Genomic DNA, 18,067 nt, shown 5'->3' with positions numbered 1-18,067 from the left:
ATTGAAGGCCAACATTCCATTCGCCTTCCTGATTACCTGCTGCACCTGCAAACTAACTTTTTGGGATTCATGCACAAGGACCCCCAGGTCCCTCTGCACCGCAACATGTTGTAATTTCTCCCCATTCAAATAATATTCCCTTTTGCTGTGTTTTTTCCCAAAGTGGATGACCTCACATTTTCCGACATTGTATTCCATCTGCCAAACCTTAGCCCATTCGCTTAACCTATCTAAATCTCTTTGCAGCCTCTCTGTGTCCTCTACACAACCTGCTTTCCCACTAATCTTTGTGTCATCTGCAAATTTTGTTACACTACACTCTGTACCCTCTTCCAGGTCATCTATGTATACTGTAAACAGTTGTGGTCCCAGCACCGATCCCCGTGGCACATCACTAGCCACCGATTTCCAACTCAAAAAGGACCCATTTATCCCAACTCTCTACCTTTATCTTCTGCAGTAACCTTTTGTGTTGCACCTTATCGAATGCCTTTTGGAAATCTAAATACACCACATCCATTGGTACACCTCTATCCACCATGCTCATTATATCCTCAAAGAATTCCAATAAATTAGTTGAACATGATTTCCCCCTACATGAATCCATGTTGCGTCTGCTTGATTGCACTATTCCTATCTAGATGTCCCGCTATTTCTTCCTTAATGATAGCTTCAAGCATTTTCCCCACTACAGATGTTAAACTAACCGGCCTATAGTTACCTGCCTTTTGTCTGCCCCCTTTTTTAAATAGAGGCGTTACATTAGCTGCTTTCCAATCCGATGGCACCTCCCCAGACTCCAGAGAATTTTGGTAGATTATAACGAATGCATCTGCTATAACTTCCGCCATCTCTTTTAATACCCTGGGATGCATTTCATCAGGACCAGGGGACTTGTCTACCTTGAGTCCCATTAGCCTGTCCAGCACTACCCCCCTAGTGATAGTGATTGTCTCCAGGTCCTCCCTTCCCACATTCCCATGACCAGCAATTTTTGGCATGGTTTTTGTGTCTTCCACTGTGAAGACCGAAGCAAAATAATTGTTTAAGGTCTCAGCCATTTCCACATTTCCCATTATTAAATCCCATTTCTCATCTTCTAAGGGACCAACATTTACTTTAGTCACTCTTTTCCATTTTATATATCGGTAAAAGCTTTTACTATCTGTTTTTATGTTTTGCGCAAGTTTACATTCGTAATCTATCTTCCCCTTCTTTATTGCTTTCTTAGTCATTCTTTGCTGTCGTTTAAAATTTTCCCAATCTTCTAGTTTCCCACTAACCTTGGCCACCTTATATGCATTGGTTTTTAATTTGATACTCTCCTTTATTTCCTTGGTTATCCATGGCTGGTTATCCCTTCTCTTACCGCCCTTCTTTTTCACTTGAATATATTTTTGTTGAGCACTATGAAAGAGCTCCTTAAAAGTTCTCCACTGTTCCTCAATTGTGCCACCATTTAGTCTGTGTTCCCAGTCTACTTTAGCCAACTCTGCCCTCATCCCACTGTAGTCCCCTTTGTTTAAGCATAGTACGCTCGTTTGAGACACTACTTCCTCACCCTCAATCTGTATTACAAATTCAACCATACTGTGATCACTCATTCCGAGAGGATCTTTTACTAGGAGATAGTTTATTATTCCTGTCTCATTACACAGGACCAGATCTATGATAGCTTGCTCCCTTGTAGGTTCTGTAACATGCTGTTCTAAGAAACAATCCCGTATGCATTCTTTGAATTCCTCCTCAAGGCTACCCCGTGCGATTTGATTTGACCAATCGATATGTAGGTTAAAATCCCCCATGGTTACTGCTGTTCCTTTTTCACATGCCTCCATTATTCCCTTGATTATTGTCCGCCCCACTGTGAATTTATTATTTGGGGGCCTATAAACTACGCCCACCAGTGATTTTTTTCCCCCTTACTATCTCTAATCTCCACCCACAATGATTCAACATTTTGTTCATTGGAGCCAATATCGTCTCTCACAACTGCCCTGATATCATCCTTTATTAACAGAGCTACCCCACCTCCTTTCCCTTCTTGTCTATCTTTCCGAATCGTCAGATACCCCTGTATGTTTAATTCCCAGTCTTGGCCACCCTGCAACCACGTTTCTGTAATGGCCACCAAATCATACCCATTTGTAATGATTTGTGCCGTCAACTCAGTTACTTTATTTCGAATGCTGCGTGCGTTTAGGTAGAGTGCTTTAATACTAGTTTTTAAACCATGATTTTTAGTTTTGACCCCTCCTGCAGTTCCTTTATATTCATACATATTGTCCCTTCCTATCACCTTGTGGTTTACACTTAACCCAGTGCTACTCTGCTCTGTTGCCTCCTGCCTTTTGCATTCTTTCTTGTGGTTCTGTTCATCAAAGCTCTCACCCACTCTAACTAGCTCAGAGCCCTCTCCTGGGTTCCCATCCCCCTGCCAAGCTAGTTAAAAGCCCTCCCAACTGTACTATCAAAACCACCCGCGAGAACATTGGTCCCGTCTCTGTTGAGGAATAACCTGTCCGACTTGTACAGGTCCCACCTTCCCCAGAAGCGGTCCCAATTGTTCAGGAAACTAAAGCCCTCCCTCCTACATCAACGGGAGAGTGGAGAGCACCAGTTCCAACTGTCTGTGTGTGTTTCTCTGTGTATGTTTCTGTGTGTGTGTGTTTCTCTGCCTGTGTGCTGTTTCTCTGACTGTGTGTGTTTCTGTGTGTGTGTGTGTGTCTCTGTGTGTGTGTGTGTTTCTGTGTGTGTGTGTGTGTGTGTTTCACTGTGTGTTTCTCTGTCTGTGTATGTTTCTCTGTGTCTGTGTGTGTTTCTGTGTGTGTGTGTTTCTCTGTGTCTGTGTGTGTTTCTCTGTCTGTGTGTGTTTCACTTTGTGTGTGTTTCTATGTCTGTGTGCTGTTTCTCTGTCAGTGTGTGTGTTTCTATGTCTGTGTGCTGTTTCTCTGTCTGTGTGTGTTTCTGTGTCTGTGTCTGTTTCTCTGTCTGTGTTTCTGTGTGTGCGGGTGTTACATCCATAATAAAGTAACGTGATTGAGTACTGTAGACGTGAGTAAGTGTGAGCTTAGTTTCTTTATTCTAACTCCAGACTGTTGGTATAGCATGGGAGACCTGAGTAGATACAGTGCTCCCAAGGGATGCTGAGATCCCTTGGGACTTCAACAGATACGCCCTCTGGTGGCGGTAGAATGCTGGTTACTTAGGTTGCATACATAACATCACTCCCTCCCAAAGTCAATAGTGCACTTATTTACAGGGTGAGATGATCTGCGGCTTTTCATTCCCTAGTCAATCGTCTCGGTACAAATACAAGTGCAGGTGAGTTGGTTGGTTCTTTGCTGAACTGCTGCGCAGCTGGCCTTGCTGGGTTGCTGGGGATGATGAGTTCAGCTTCGTGGTCAACCGTGATGTCGGTTGCCACTTGTGTGTGTGTCGGAGGGTCAAAGTTGGTGGTGTCCTCTTCAGGTTGCTCTTGGCTGTCTGTGAATCGCAGTTTGGTTTGGTCCAAATGCTTTCTGCAAGTTAGTCCATTTGCGAGTTTGACTTGAAACACCCTACTCCCTTCTTCGGCTATGACAGTGCCAGCAAGCTATTTGGGACCATGTCCATAGTTGAGTACAAATACCGGGTCATTGACTTCAATATCTGGCGACAAATTTGCGCGATCATGGTACATGCTTTGTTGATGCCGCCTGCCCTCGACATGATCATGGATATCAAGATGGATGAGAGAAAGCCTTGTTTTGAGCGCCCTTTTCATGAGCAGCTCGGCTGGGGGAACCCCAGTGAGCGAGTGGGGTCTGGTGCGGTAGCTGAGCAGGACTTGGGACAGGCAGGTCTGCAGGGAGTCTTCCGACACGTGTTTCAAGCTTTGCTTGATGGTTTGGACTGCCTGTTCTGCCTGGCCATTGGATGCGGGCTTGAATGGGGCAGATGTGACGTGCTTGATCCCATTGCGGGACATGAACTCCTTGAATTCAGCGCTGGTGAAGCTCGGCCCATTGGCGCTGACAAGGACATCAGGCAGGCTGTGCATGGCAAACATGGCTCGTAGGTTTTCGATGGTGGCAGTGGACGTGCTTACAGACATTATTACACACTCAATCCACTGTGAATAAGCATCCACAACAACCAAGAACATTTTGCCTAGAAACAGGCCAGCGAAGTCAACGTGGATCCTAGACCATGATTTGAAGGGCCATGACTGTTACACTCATAATAAATGGTGAGACTGAGTACTGTGTGCAATGAGCAAGTGTGACCTTAGCTCCTTTAATAAGATTCCAGAGTGCAGGTACCTCGTGGGTGGCCTGCTTACATACGGTGCTCCCATGGGATGCTGGGATCCCTTGGGACTCCAACAGGTGGGCCCTCTGGTGGTCAGGTGTAATGTAGGTTGCAAAGGGTTAAATACATAAAATCACTCCCGTGAAGCCAACAGTACACTTATTTACAAGGTGAGACGACCTGGAGCTTTGCGCTCCCTTGTCGATCGTCTCAGTACAAATGCTGGTGTGGGTGGGTTGGTCAGTTCTTCACTGGGCTGTTGGGCAGCCAGCCTTGCCGGGCAGCTGGGGATGATGAGTTCAGTTTCGTGGTCAACTATGATGTCAGTTGCAACTTGTGTGTGTGTTGTAAGTTGGTGGTGTCCTCTTCGGGTTGTTCGTAGCTGTTGGTGAACCGCAATTTGATTTGGTCCAAATGCTTTCTGTGCATTTGTCCATTGGTCAGTTTGACCTGAAACACCCTAATCCCCTCTTTGGATGTGACTGTGCCAGTGAGCCATTTGGGACCATGTCCATAATTGAGCACAAACACGGGATCATTGATCTCAATATCGCGTGACAAATTTGCACGGTCATGGTACACACTTTGTTGATGCCGCTTGCCCTCCACGTGATCATGGAGATCAGGGTGGACAAGGGAGAGCCTTGTTTTCAGCGCCCTTTTCATGAGCAGCTCAGCTGGGGGAATCCCGGTGAGTGAGTGGGGTCTGGTGCGGTAGCTGAGCAGCACTCGGGACAGCCGGGTCTGCAGGGAGCCTTCCGACACACGTTTGATCCCGTTGCAGGTCATGAATTCCTTGAATTCATCACTGGTGAAGCACGGCCCATTGTCGTTGACTAGGACATCAGGCAAGCCGTGCGTGGCAAAAATGGCTCGTAGGCTTTCAATAATATTGACATTATTGCACATTCAATGCATTTTGAGTAAGCGTCCATGACAACCAAAACATTTTTCCTTGGAATGGCCTGCATAGTCTACATGGATCCTCAACCACAGTTTGGATGGCCACGACCACAAACTTAGCAGTGCCTCTCTGGATGCATTGCTCAACTAAGAGCAAGTGTTGCACTGGCGCACGCATGACTCTAATTCTGAGTCGATGCCGGGCCTGCACACGTGAAATCTGGCTATGGTTTTCATCATTACAATGCTTGGGTGGGTGTTGTGCAGTTCGCAAATAAATGTGTCTCTGCTTTCTTGGGCAAAACCACACAATTGCCCCACAGTCGACAGTCTGCCTGCAGGGACAACTCGTCTTTGCGTTTGTGGGAACGGTTTAATCGCCTTCTGCATCTCCACTGGGACACTGGTGCAGCTCCTATGGAGGACACAGTTTTTTTACCAAGGACAGTAAAGGATCCTGGCTGGTCCAGGTCCTGATCTGGCGGTCCATAACGGGGGACTTCTCGTTCTCAAATGCCTCCATGACCATGAGCAAGTCTGCTGGCTGTGCCAGTTCCATCTCAGTGGTGGGCAATGGTAGCCGACTGAGAGCATCTGCGCAGTTCTCTTTGTCTAGCCTGTGGCAGATTACATAGTTGTATGCCAATAGTGTGAGCGCCCATCTTTGGATGCGGGAAGAGGCATTGGTATTAATCCCTTTGCTCTCCGAGAATAGCGATATGAGCGGCTTGTGGTCAGTTTCAAGCTCAAACTTGAGGCCAAATAAGTACTGTTGCATTTTTTTTACCCCATAAACGCACACCAGAGCCTCTTTTTCAACCATGCTATAGGCCCTTTCGGCCTTGGACAAACTCCTGGACGCATAAGCGAACGGTTACAAAATCCCCGATTCGTTAGCCTGTTGTAACACACATCCGACCCGTATGACGCATCGCAAGCTAACACTAATCGTTTACATGGGTTATACAGGACAAGCAGTTTGTTAGAACACAATAAATTTCTGGCTTTCTTAAGGGCAGCCTCCTGTGAATTCCCCCATACGCAGTTGTCTTCCTTGCGCAGTAGCGCATGTAGGGGCTCTAGCAGGGTGCTTAACCCAGGTAGGAAATTACTGAAATAGTTAAGGAGTCCCAGGAAGAACCGCAGCTCCGTCACGTTCTGCGGCGCATTCTTGATGGCCTCCATCTTGGCATCGGTGGGTCGGATGGCGTCTGCTGTGATTCTCCTTCCTAAGAATTCGACGTCCTGTGTCAGGAAAACACACTTCGAGCGTTTCAACCTGAGTCCCACGCGATCCAACCGACTAAGAATCTCCTCCAGATGCTTCAAGTGCTCAAAGGTGTCCCGACCTGTAACCAATATGTCGTCCTGAAAGACCACTGTACAAGGAACCGACTTTAGCAGGCTCTCCATGTTCCGCTGGAAGATCGCCGCAGCCACCCGAATCCCCAAATGGGCATCGGTTGTAGATAAACAGATCTTTGTGCGTGTTGATGCAGGTGAGGCCTTTCGAAACGTCCATGTTCTGTGAAATCCGCTTGGTGTTGTCGCTGGTGGACATAAATGCCTGGGCTATCGTTATGGCTTTACTCAGATTCGGAGTTTCTACAGTCAACAGTTTGCGAAGGATTGTCTCATGCCCAATGTCCAGTACAAAAAAGTCTCTGAGCAGTTGTTCTAGGAATCCCTCAAACTCACAATGTCCTGCGAGGCGCCTTAGTTCGGCGACGTAGCTCGCCACTTCCTGGCCCTCCAATCGTTGACATATGTAGAACCGATATCTCGCCATCAAAACGCTTTCCTTAGGATTTAGGTGCTCCCGGACCAGTGTACACAATTCTCCGTAGGATTTCTCTGTTGGTTTTGCCCGGGCCAGGAGATTCTTCATGAGGTCATAGGTTGTTGCCCCAGAGACAGTTAGGAGGATCGCCCTTCATTTGATAGCATTCTCTTCCCCTTCTAGCTCAGTGGCCACAAAGCACTGGTCGAGTCTCTCCACGAAGGCCTCCCAATCGTCCCCTCTGAGAACTTCTCCAGGATGCCGACTGTTATTTTCATTTTCGCGCAGTTGTTCATTACCTCGTCGCCAATTGTTACATTCATAATAAATGGTGAGACTGAGTACTGTGTGTAATGAGCAAGTGTGAACTTAGCTCCATTTATAAGATTCCAGAGTACAAGTACCTCGTGGGTGGCCTACTTATATACTGTGCTCCCAAGGGATGCCGGGATCCCTTGGGACTCCAACAGGTGGGCCCTCTGGAGGTCAGGTGTAATGCAGGTTACAAAGGGTTAAATACATAACATCGACCACATACTTAGCGGTGCCTCCCTGGGTGCATTGCTCAGTTGGGAGCAAGTGTTGCATTGGCGCACGCAAGACTCCAAATCTGAGTCGATGCCGGGCTGCCACACACAGGATCTGGCTATAGCTTTCATCATTACTATGCCTGGGTGGGTACTGTGTAGGTTGCGTATGAATGTTTCCCTGCCTTTCTTGGGCAAAACCACGCGATTACCCTAGAAAAGACAGTCCACCTGTATGGACATTTCATCTTTGCGCCACTGGAATGGCTTGATCTCTTCATGCATCTCTGCTGGGACGCTGGACCAGCTCCCATGGAGGACACAGTTTTTTACAAGGGACAGTAAAGAATTCCTGGCTGGTCCAGGTCCTGGTCTGGCAGGCCATAACAGGTGACTTTTCGTTTTCAAATGCATCCATCACCAAGAGCAAGTCTGCAGGCTGTGCCATTTCCACCCCGGTAGTGGGCAATGGTAGCCGACTGAGAGCATCAGCGCAGCTCTCTGTGCCTGGCCTGTAGCGAATTACATAGTTATATGCAGACAGCGTGAGCCCCATCTTTGGATGTGAGCAGAGGCATTGGTATTGATACCATTACACTCTGAGAATAGCGATATGAGCAGATTATGGTCAGTTTCTAACTCGAACTTAAGCCCAAATAGATACTGTTGCATTTTTTTACCCCGTAAACGCATACCAGAGCTTCTTTATCAATCATGCTGTCGGCCTTTTCGGCCTTGGACAAGCTCCTGGACGCAACAGGCTGCAATATTCCCGATCCGTTTGCTTGTTGTAACACACACCCGACCCCATACGAAGGCACATTTCAAGCTAGCACTAAACGTTTACAAGGATCATACAGGACAAGCAGTTTGTTGGAACATAACAGATTTCGGGCTTTCTCAAAAGCTGTTTCTTGTGATTTCCCCCATACCCAGTCATCTCCCTTGCGTAGCAACATGTGTAGAGGTTCTAGCAAGGTGCTTAACCCGGGTAGGAAATTACCAAAATAATTGAGGAGTTCCAGGAACGACCGCAGCTCTGTCACGTTCTGTGGCCTCCGTCTTGGCACCGGTGGGTCTGATGCCGTCTGCCATAATTCTTCTCCCTAAGAACTCAACCTCTGGCACCAGGAAAACACACTTCGAGCGTTTCAACCTGAGTCCCACATGATCTAGCCAACTTAGAAGCTCTTCCTGGTTCTGCAAGTGTTTGATGGTGTCCCGACCTGTGATCAGTATGTCGTCCTGGAAAACCACGGTGCGCAGAATCGACTTTAGCAGACTCTCTATGTTCCTTTGAAAAATAGCCGCGGCCGATCGAATCGCAAACGGGCATCTATTGTAGATGAACAGACCTTTGTGCGTGTTGATGCAGGTGAGGCCTTTTGAAGATTCCACCAGCTCCTGAGTCATGTCCAACTTGGTGAACGTCTTTCCTTCTGCCAGCGTCGCAAATAGGTCGTCTGCCTTGGGTAGCGGGTACTGGTTCTGCAGCGAAAGACAGTTAATCGTTACTTTATAGTCTCTGCAAATTCTGACCGTGCCATCACCCTTGAGGACCGGAACAATTGGACTGGCCCACTCGTTGAATTCCACCGGCGCGATGATGCCCTCTTGTTGCAGCCTGTCTAGCTCGATCTCCACTTTCTCTTGCATCATATATGGCACCGCCTGTGCCTTGTGGTGGATGGGTCGTGTACCGGGAATCAAGTGGATCTGCACCTTCGCCCCCGAGAAACTTCCGATGCCTGGCTCAAACAACGATGAAAACTTACTCAGAACCTGGGCACATGAGGCATCATCGACAGACGCAAGCACTCGGATGTCGTCCTAGTTCCAGCGGATTTTTCCCAGACAGCTTCTGCCGAACAGCGTGGGGCCATCTCCTGATGTTATCCATAGTGGTAGTTCGTGAACTGCTCCATCATAGGAGACTTTTACTGCTGTGCTGCCAATTACAGGGATCAGCTCTTTAGTGTAAGTTCTCAGCTAGGTGTGAATGGGGCTCAGCTTTGGCCTGTGTGCCTTGTTGCACCACAGCCTGTCGAAGGCCTTTTTGCTCATGATGGACTGACCCGCATCAGTGTCCAATTCCATGGATACTGGAATTGCGTTCAGTTCAACTTTTAACATGATCGGTGGACATTTTGTGGTGAAGGTGTGTACCCCGTAACTTCTGCCTCCTTGGTTTGAGTCTCTAGTTCAGTTTGATCCGCCATGGATCGGTCTTCCTCTACAACGTGGTGGTTTGCAGCTCGTCTGCACATTTGCTGGAGGTGTCCCATTGTTCCACAGCCTTTGCATGCATCGTGTTTGAAGCAGCATTGATGGACTCGATGATCACCTCCGCAGTGCCAATAAGGTGTTAACTGCCTCGCATTAACGCTTGATGGCGGACTCTGAGTCATCTGAGGTCGTGCAGCTGCAGGTGTGTACATTCTGCCATATGCATTCCTGCCTGAAAACGATGTTACTTTATGTACAGTACTTGCCGAAACATCTTTATGCTGTGAAATTTGTTTGGTGTTATCGCTGGTGGACATAAATGCCTGGGCCATCGTTATGGCTTTGCTCAGGTTCGGTGTTTCAACAGCCAATAGTTTGAGAAGGATAACCTCAGGGCCAATGCCAAGCACAAAAAAAGTCTCTTAGCATTTGCTCCTGGAATCTATCAAATTCGCAATGTCCTGCAAGGTGCCTTAGTTCAGCAACGTAGCTCGCCACTTCCTGGCCTTCAGACCTGTGTTGGCATGTGTAAAATCGATACCTTGCCATCAGAACGCTCTCCTTCGGATTTAGGTGCTGCTGGACCAGCTTATACAGTTCTTCATACGATTTGGTTGTTGGTTTCACTGGAGCAAGAAGATTCTTCATGAGGCCATAGATTGTTGCCCCACAGACGGTGAGGAGGATCGCCCTTCATTTGACAGCGTTCTCATTCCCTTCCAGCTCGTTGGCCATGAAGTATTGGTCGAGTCACTCCACGAAGGCCTCCCAATCAGCCCCTTCTGAGAATTTCTCCAGGATACCAACAGTTCTCTGCATTTTCGCGTGATGGTTCGTTATCTCGTTGCCAGTGTTACGTCCATAATAAAGTAATGTGATTGAGTACTATAGACATGAGTAAGTGTAACCTTAGTCTCTTTATTCTAACTTCAGAGTGTTGGTACAGCATGGGAGACCTGCTTATATACAGTGATCCCATGCTGGGATCCCTTGGGACTCCAACAGATACGCCCTCTGGTGGCGATAGAATTCTGGTTACATAGGGTTGCATTCATAACAGCGGGGACATTAGGAAGGGAGAGGCTCAAGCTTGGGGTGATGCCCCAACACTCATTGTTTAAGCTCTCACTAGAGTAATGGCATCTTCAGTGAGGTACTAGGGAATTGTACCACAGCCTGAGTCAGGGGAGGGACATTGGGAAAATGGGAAACAAAAGCAATGTTTCTGACACACAAGGACATAATTAAGTTCAATGTAATTTATTCAAGAAGCTGATTATTCCTTTGAATCAGACTACGCACAGCAACTCACCGTTTGAGACTTTTAACAAATTTACTTGTTGGCTGAAAAAGGTGTTTCAGGCTCTTGGACACTGAATGCTTACGGCCCTGCAGGTGGATTTTTGAATTTTCTGGAAAAGCCAAACAAACAATTTTTTAATGTAGATAAATGTTCACCTCCCAATGCTTACTGTCAGAGTCGGGGCTTGTCGAATGTTTGGCTACTAACTTAGGTTTTCCTTTTCAGAATACTGCTGTGGGAAGTTTTTCCTGAAGTCATTCAAAGCTGATTATTATAGTTGGGAGTTTCTCTAGGTTGGACGTTACTCAGCATCAGGAAGAAACAGCAGATAATAACTGGATTTCTTTCTCTGTATATACATTTAGGTTGCTCGTTGTGAATTGTTATTTGTAGAAAGTGACAACAGATAGAAATGCCTGGAGTGTGACAAGCTGTGATACAATCCAGGATACATTCTGGGATAAAGTCTGGGATACCGTCCAGGACATATTCCAGGATACAGTCCGGGACACATTCCAGGATACAGTCCTGGGCATATTCCAGGATACTATCCAGGATACAGCCCGGGACACATTCCGGGATACAGTCCAGGGCATATTCCAGGATACACTCAGGTACATCATCGGGTATACGGTCTGCTATACATTCCGGGATACAATCTGGGATACAGTCCGCGATACAATCCGGTATACAGTCTGGGACACAGTCTGGGATACTGTCTGGGATACATCAGGGATACAGTCCGGGTTACAGTCCAGGATACAGTCCGGGATACAGTCCGGATTACAGTCCAGGATACAGTCTGGAATACAGCCCAGGATACAGACCGGGATACAAACCGGGTACAATCCGGGATAGAGATTAGGCTATAGTCCGGGATACAGTGTGCATACAATCCTGGATAGAGTACGGGATACATTTCGGGATACAATCTGGGACACAATCTGGGATAGAGTCTGGGATACAATCCAGGATACAGTCCGGGATACAATCTGGGATACAGTCGGGATACAGTCCAAGATACAGTCCGGGATACAATCCGGAATACAGTCCGGATACAGTCCAGGATGCTACAGTACGGGATACAGTCTGGGATACAGACCAAGATAAAATCTGGGATACAATCTGGGATACAATCTGGGATACACTCCAGGATACAGACCAAGATACAGTCGGGGATACAATCTCGGATACAATCCGGGATACAATCTGGGATAGAGTCTGGGATACAATCCAGGATACAGTCCGGGATACAATCCAGGATACAGTCGGGATACAGTCCAGGATACAGTCCGGGATACAATTCGGAATACAGTCTGAGATAAAGCTGGGGATACAATCTGCGATACAGTCTGGGATACAGTCCAGGATACACTCTGTGATACAATCCGGAATACAATCCGGGAAAGAGTCTGGGATACAATCCGGGATACAGTCTGGGATACAATCCAAGAAACAGTCCGGGATACAATTCAGTATACAATCCGGGATACAGTCCGGGATATACAATCCGGGATACAGTCCGGGATGCTACATTAGGGGATACAGTCCGGGATACAGTCCAGGATACAATCCAGGATACAGTCCGGGATACATTCCGGGATACAGTCTGGGATACAGTCCTGGATATGAATGTCTGGAGTGTGACAAGCTGAGATACAATCCAGGATACATTATGGGATAAAGTCTGGGATACAGTCCAGGACATATTCCAGGATACAGTCCGCGATACAATCCGGAATACAGTCCGAGATACAGTCCGGTATACAATCTGGGATAGAGTCTGGCATACAATCCAGGATACAATGCGGGATACAGACCAGGATACAGTCTGGGATACAGTCCGGAATACAGACCGAGATACAATACGGGATACAATCTGGGATACAATCGAAGATAAACTCCATTATACAGACCGTGATACAGTCCGGGATACAATCTCGGATACAATCCGGGATACAGTCCAGGATACAATCTGGGATAGAGTCTGGGATACAATCCAATATAAAATCCGGGATACAGTCCGGGATACAGTCCAGGATACAGTGCGGGTTACAATCTGGGATACAATCTGGGATACAGTCCAGGATACAGTATGGGATACAGTCTGGGATACAGTCCAGGATACGGTCCGGGATACAATCTGGGATACAGTCCGGGATACAATCCGGTATACAATCCCGGATAGAGTCTGGGATACAGTCCGGGATACAATCTGCGATAGAATCAGGGATACAATCCAGGATACATTCCGGGATGCAGTCTGGGATACAATCCAGGATATAGTCCATGATAAAATCCGGGATACAGTCTGGGATACAGTCCGGGATACAGTTCCGGGATGCAGTCTGAGATACAGTCCGGGATACAGTCTGGGATGCAATTCAGGATACAGTGCGGGATATAGTCCGGGATACAATTTCGGATACAGTCCGGGATACAGTCTGTGATACAGACCGAGATAAAGTCTGGGATAAAATCTGGGACACATTCCGGGATACAGTCCGGGACACATTCTGGGATAAAGTCCGGGACACATTCCGGGATAGAGCCCGGGATTCAATCCGGGATAGAATCCGGAATAGAGTCCGGAATACAGTCCGGAATACAGTCTGAGATACAGTCCGGGATACAATCTGGGATACAATTCGGGATACAATCCAGGATACATTCTGGGATACAGTCCAGGATACATTCCGGAATACAGTCCGGGATACATTCTGGGATACAGTCTGGGATACAGCCCGGGATACAGTCCAGGATACAGTCCGTGATACAATCCGGGATACAGTCCGGGAAAGAGCCAGGGATACAATCCAGGATACTGTCCAGGATACAGTCCGGGATACAATCCGGAATACAGTCCGAGATAAAGTCGGGGATACAATCTGCGATACAATCTGGAATGCAGACCGAGATACAGTCTGGGATACAATCCGGGACACATTCCGGGATAAAGTCCGGAACACATTCCGGGATAGCGTCCGGGAGACAATCCGGGTTAGAATCCAGGATACACTCCAGGATACAGTCCGGGATAGAGTCCGGAATACAGTCCAGAATACAGTTCGAGAAACAGTCCGGTATACAATCTGGGATACAATTCGGGATACATTCCGGGATACAGTCCGCGATACAGTCTAGGATACAGTCTGTGATACAATCCGGGATACAGTCCGGGAAATAGTCTGGGATACAATCCGGGATACAGTCCGGGATACAATTCATGATACAATCCGGGATACAGTCCGGGATACAGTCCAGGATGCTACAGTACGGGATACAGTCCGGGATACAGTCCAGGATATAATCCAGGATACAGTCCGGGATACATTCCGGGATACAGTCCGTGATACAGTCTGGGATATGAATGTCTGGAGTGTGACAAGCTGAGATACCTTATGGGATAAAGTCTGGAATACAGTCCAGGACATATTCCAGGATACAGTCCACGATACAATCCGGAATACAGTCCGGGATGCAGTCCGGGATACAATCTAGGATAGAGTCTGGCATACAATCCAGGATACAATGCGGGATACAGTCCAGGATACAGTCTGGGATACACTCCAGGATACAGACCGAGATACAGTCGGGGATACAATCTTGGATACTATCCGGGATACAGTCCGGGATACATTCCGGGATACAGTCCGGGATACAGTCCAGGATACAGTCTGTGATACAATCCAGGATACAGTCCGGAAAAGAGTCTGGGATATAATCCGGGATACAGTCTGGGATACAATCCGGGAAACAGTCTCGGATACAATTCAGGATAAATTCGGGGATACAGTCTGGGATACAATCCGGGATACAGTCCAGGATGCAACAGTACGGGATAGACTCCGGGATACAGTCCAGGATATAATCCAGGATACAGTCCGGGATACATTCAGGGATACAGTCCAGGATACTGTCCGGGATATTAATGTCTGGAGTGTGATAAGCTGAGATACATTATGGGATAAAGTCTGGGATAAAATCCGGGACACATTCCGGGATACAGTCTGGGACACATTCCGGGATAAAGTTCAGGACACATTCTGCGATCGAGTCCGGGATTCAATCCGGGATAGAATCCGGGATAGAGTCCAGAATACAGTCCGGAATACAGTCTGAGATACAGTCCGGGATACAATCTGGGATACAATTTGGGATACAATCCAGGATACATTCTGGGATACAGTGCAGGATACATTCCGGAATACAGTCCGGGATACATTCCGGGATACAGTCCGGGATACAGCCTGGGATACAGTCCAGGATACAGTCCGTGATACAATCCGGGATACAGTCTGGGAAAGAGTCTGGGATACAATCCGGGATACTGTCCATGAAACAGTCTGGGATACAATCCGGAATACTGTCCAAGATAAAGTCGGGGACACAGTCCAGGATGCTACAGTACGGGATACAGTTCAGGATACAGTCTGTGATACAATCCGGGATACAATCCAGGATACATTCCGGGATACAATCCGGGAAACAGTCCGGGATACAATTCAGGATACAATCCGGGATACAGTCCAGGATGCTACAGTACGGGATACAGTCTGGGATACAGACCAAGATACAATCCGGGATACAATCTGGGATACAATCTGGGATACACTCCAGTATACAGACCGAGATACAGTCGGGGATACAATCTCGGATACAATCCGGGATACAATCTGGGATAGAGTCTGGGATACAATCCAGGATACAGTCCGGGATACAATCCAGGATACAGTCGGGATACAGTCCAGGATACAGTCCGGGATACAATTCGGAATACAGTCCGAGATAAAGCCGGGGATACAATCTGCGATACAGTCTGGGATACATGCCAGGATACACTCTGTGATACATTCCGGGATACAATCCGGGAAAGAGTCTGGGATACAATCCGGGATACAGTCTGGGATACAATCCAGGAGACAGTCCAGGATACAATTCAGGATACAATCCGGGATACAGTCCGGGATATACAATCCAGGATACAGTCCGGGATGCTACATTACGGGATACAGTCTGGGATACAGTCCGGGATACAGTCCGGGATGCAGTCCGAGATACAGTCCAGGATACAGTCTGGGATGCAATTCAGGATACAGTGCGGGATATAGTCCGGGATACAATTTCGGATACAGTCCGGGATACAGTCTGTGATATAGACCGAGATAAAGTCTGGGATAAAATCCGGGACACATTCCGGGATACAGTCCGGGACACATTCCGGGATAAAGTCCGGGACACATTCCGGGATAGAGTCCGGGATTCAATCCGGGATAGAATCCGGAATAGAGTCCGGAATACAGTCTGGAGTACAGTCTGAGATACAGTCCGGGATACAATCTGGGATACAATTTGGGATACAATCCAGGATACATTCTGGAATACAGTCCAGGATACATTCCGGAATACAGTCCGGGATACATTCTAGGATACAGTCTGGGATACAGCCCGGGATACAGTCCAGGATACAGTCCGTGATACAATCCGGGATACAGTCCGGGAAACAGTCAGGGATACAATCCGGGATACTGTCCAGGATACAGTCCGGGATACAATCCGGAATACAGTCCGAGATAAAGTCGGGGATACAATCTGCGATACAATCTGGGATACAGACCGAGATACAGTCTGGGATACAATCCGGGACACATTCCGGGATAAAGTCCGGAACACATTCCGGGATAGCGTCCGGGAGACAATCCGGGTTAGAATCCAGGATACACTCCAGGATACAGTCCGGGATAGAGTCCGGAATACAGTCCAGAATACAGTTCGAGAAACAGTCCGGTATACAATCTGGGATACAATTCGGGATACATTCCGGGATACAGTCCGCGATACAGTCTAGGATACAGTCTGTGATACAATCCGGGATACAGTCCGGGAAATAGTCTGGGATACAATCCGGGATACAGTCCGGGATACAATTCATGATACAATCCGGGATACAGTCCGGGATACAGTCCAGGATGCTACAGTACGGGATACAGTCCGGGATACAGTCCAGGATATAATCCAGGATACAGTCCGGGATACATTCCGGGATACAGTCCGTGATACAGTCTGGGATATGAATGTCTGGAGTGTGACAAGCTGAGATACCTTATGGGATAAAGTCTGGAATACAGTCCAGGACATATTCCAGGATACAGTCCACGATACAATCCGGAATACAGTCCGGGATGCAGTCCGGGATACAATCTAGGATAGAGTCTGGCATACAATCCAGGATACAATGCGGGATACAGTCCAGGATACAGTCTGGGATACACTCCAGGATACAGACCGAGATACAGTCGGGGATACAATCTTGGATACTATCCGGGATACAGTCCGGGATACATTCCGGGATACAGTCCGGGATACAGTCCAGGATACAGTCTGTGATACAATCCAGGATACAGTCCGGAAAAGAGTCTGGGATATAATCCGGGATACAGTCTGGGATACAATCCGGGAAACAGTCTCGGATACAATTCAGGATAAATTCGGGGATACAGTCTGGGATACAATCCGGGATACAGTCCAGGATGCAACAGTACGGGATAGACTCCGGGATACAGTCCAGGATATAATCCAGGATACAGTCCGGGATACATTCAGGGATACAGTCCAGGATACTGTCCGGGATATTAATGTCTGGAGTGTGATAAGCTGAGATACATTATGGGATAAAGTCTGGGATAAAATCCGGGACACATTCCGGGATACAGTCTGGGACACATTCCGGGATAAAGTTCAGGACACATTCTGCGATCGAGTCCGGGATTCAATCCGGGATAGAATCCGGGATAGAGTCCAGAATACAGTCCGGAATACAGTCTGAGATACAGTCCGGGATACAATCTGGGATACAATTTGGGATACAATCCAGGATACATTCTGGGATACAGTGCAGGATACATTCCGGAATACAGTCCGGGATACATTCCGGGATACAGTCCGGGATACAGCCTGGGATACAGTCCAGGATACAGTCCGTGATACAATCCGGGATACAGTCTGGGAAAGAGTCTGGGATACAATCCGGGATAC

General features: G+C 47.6%; 1 protein-coding gene across 1 annotated transcript in view; it reads right to left on the bottom strand.

Annotated features, from left to right (window-relative positions):
• Nucleotides 1–18,067, bottom strand: part of LOC139225844 (ankyrin repeat and fibronectin type-III domain-containing protein 1-like) — a 1,527,386-nt gene that overhangs the window by 298,041 nt on the left and 1,211,278 nt on the right. The window contains exon 13 of the mRNA XM_070856697.1: nucleotides 11,042–11,141. Coding sequence (XP_070712798.1) covers nucleotides 11,042–11,141 — 100 coding nt within the window. The remainder of the gene's footprint in view (nucleotides 1–11,041; nucleotides 11,142–18,067) is intronic.

The sequence above is a fragment of the Pristiophorus japonicus genome, chromosome 15 (assembly GCF_044704955.1).
Source record: "Pristiophorus japonicus isolate sPriJap1 chromosome 15, sPriJap1.hap1, whole genome shotgun sequence".
Classification (NCBI taxonomy): domain Eukaryota; kingdom Metazoa; phylum Chordata; class Chondrichthyes; family Pristiophoridae; genus Pristiophorus; species Pristiophorus japonicus.
The sequence above is the reverse complement of the archived record's forward strand: the minus strand, read 5'-3'. Positions and strand labels throughout refer to the sequence as shown.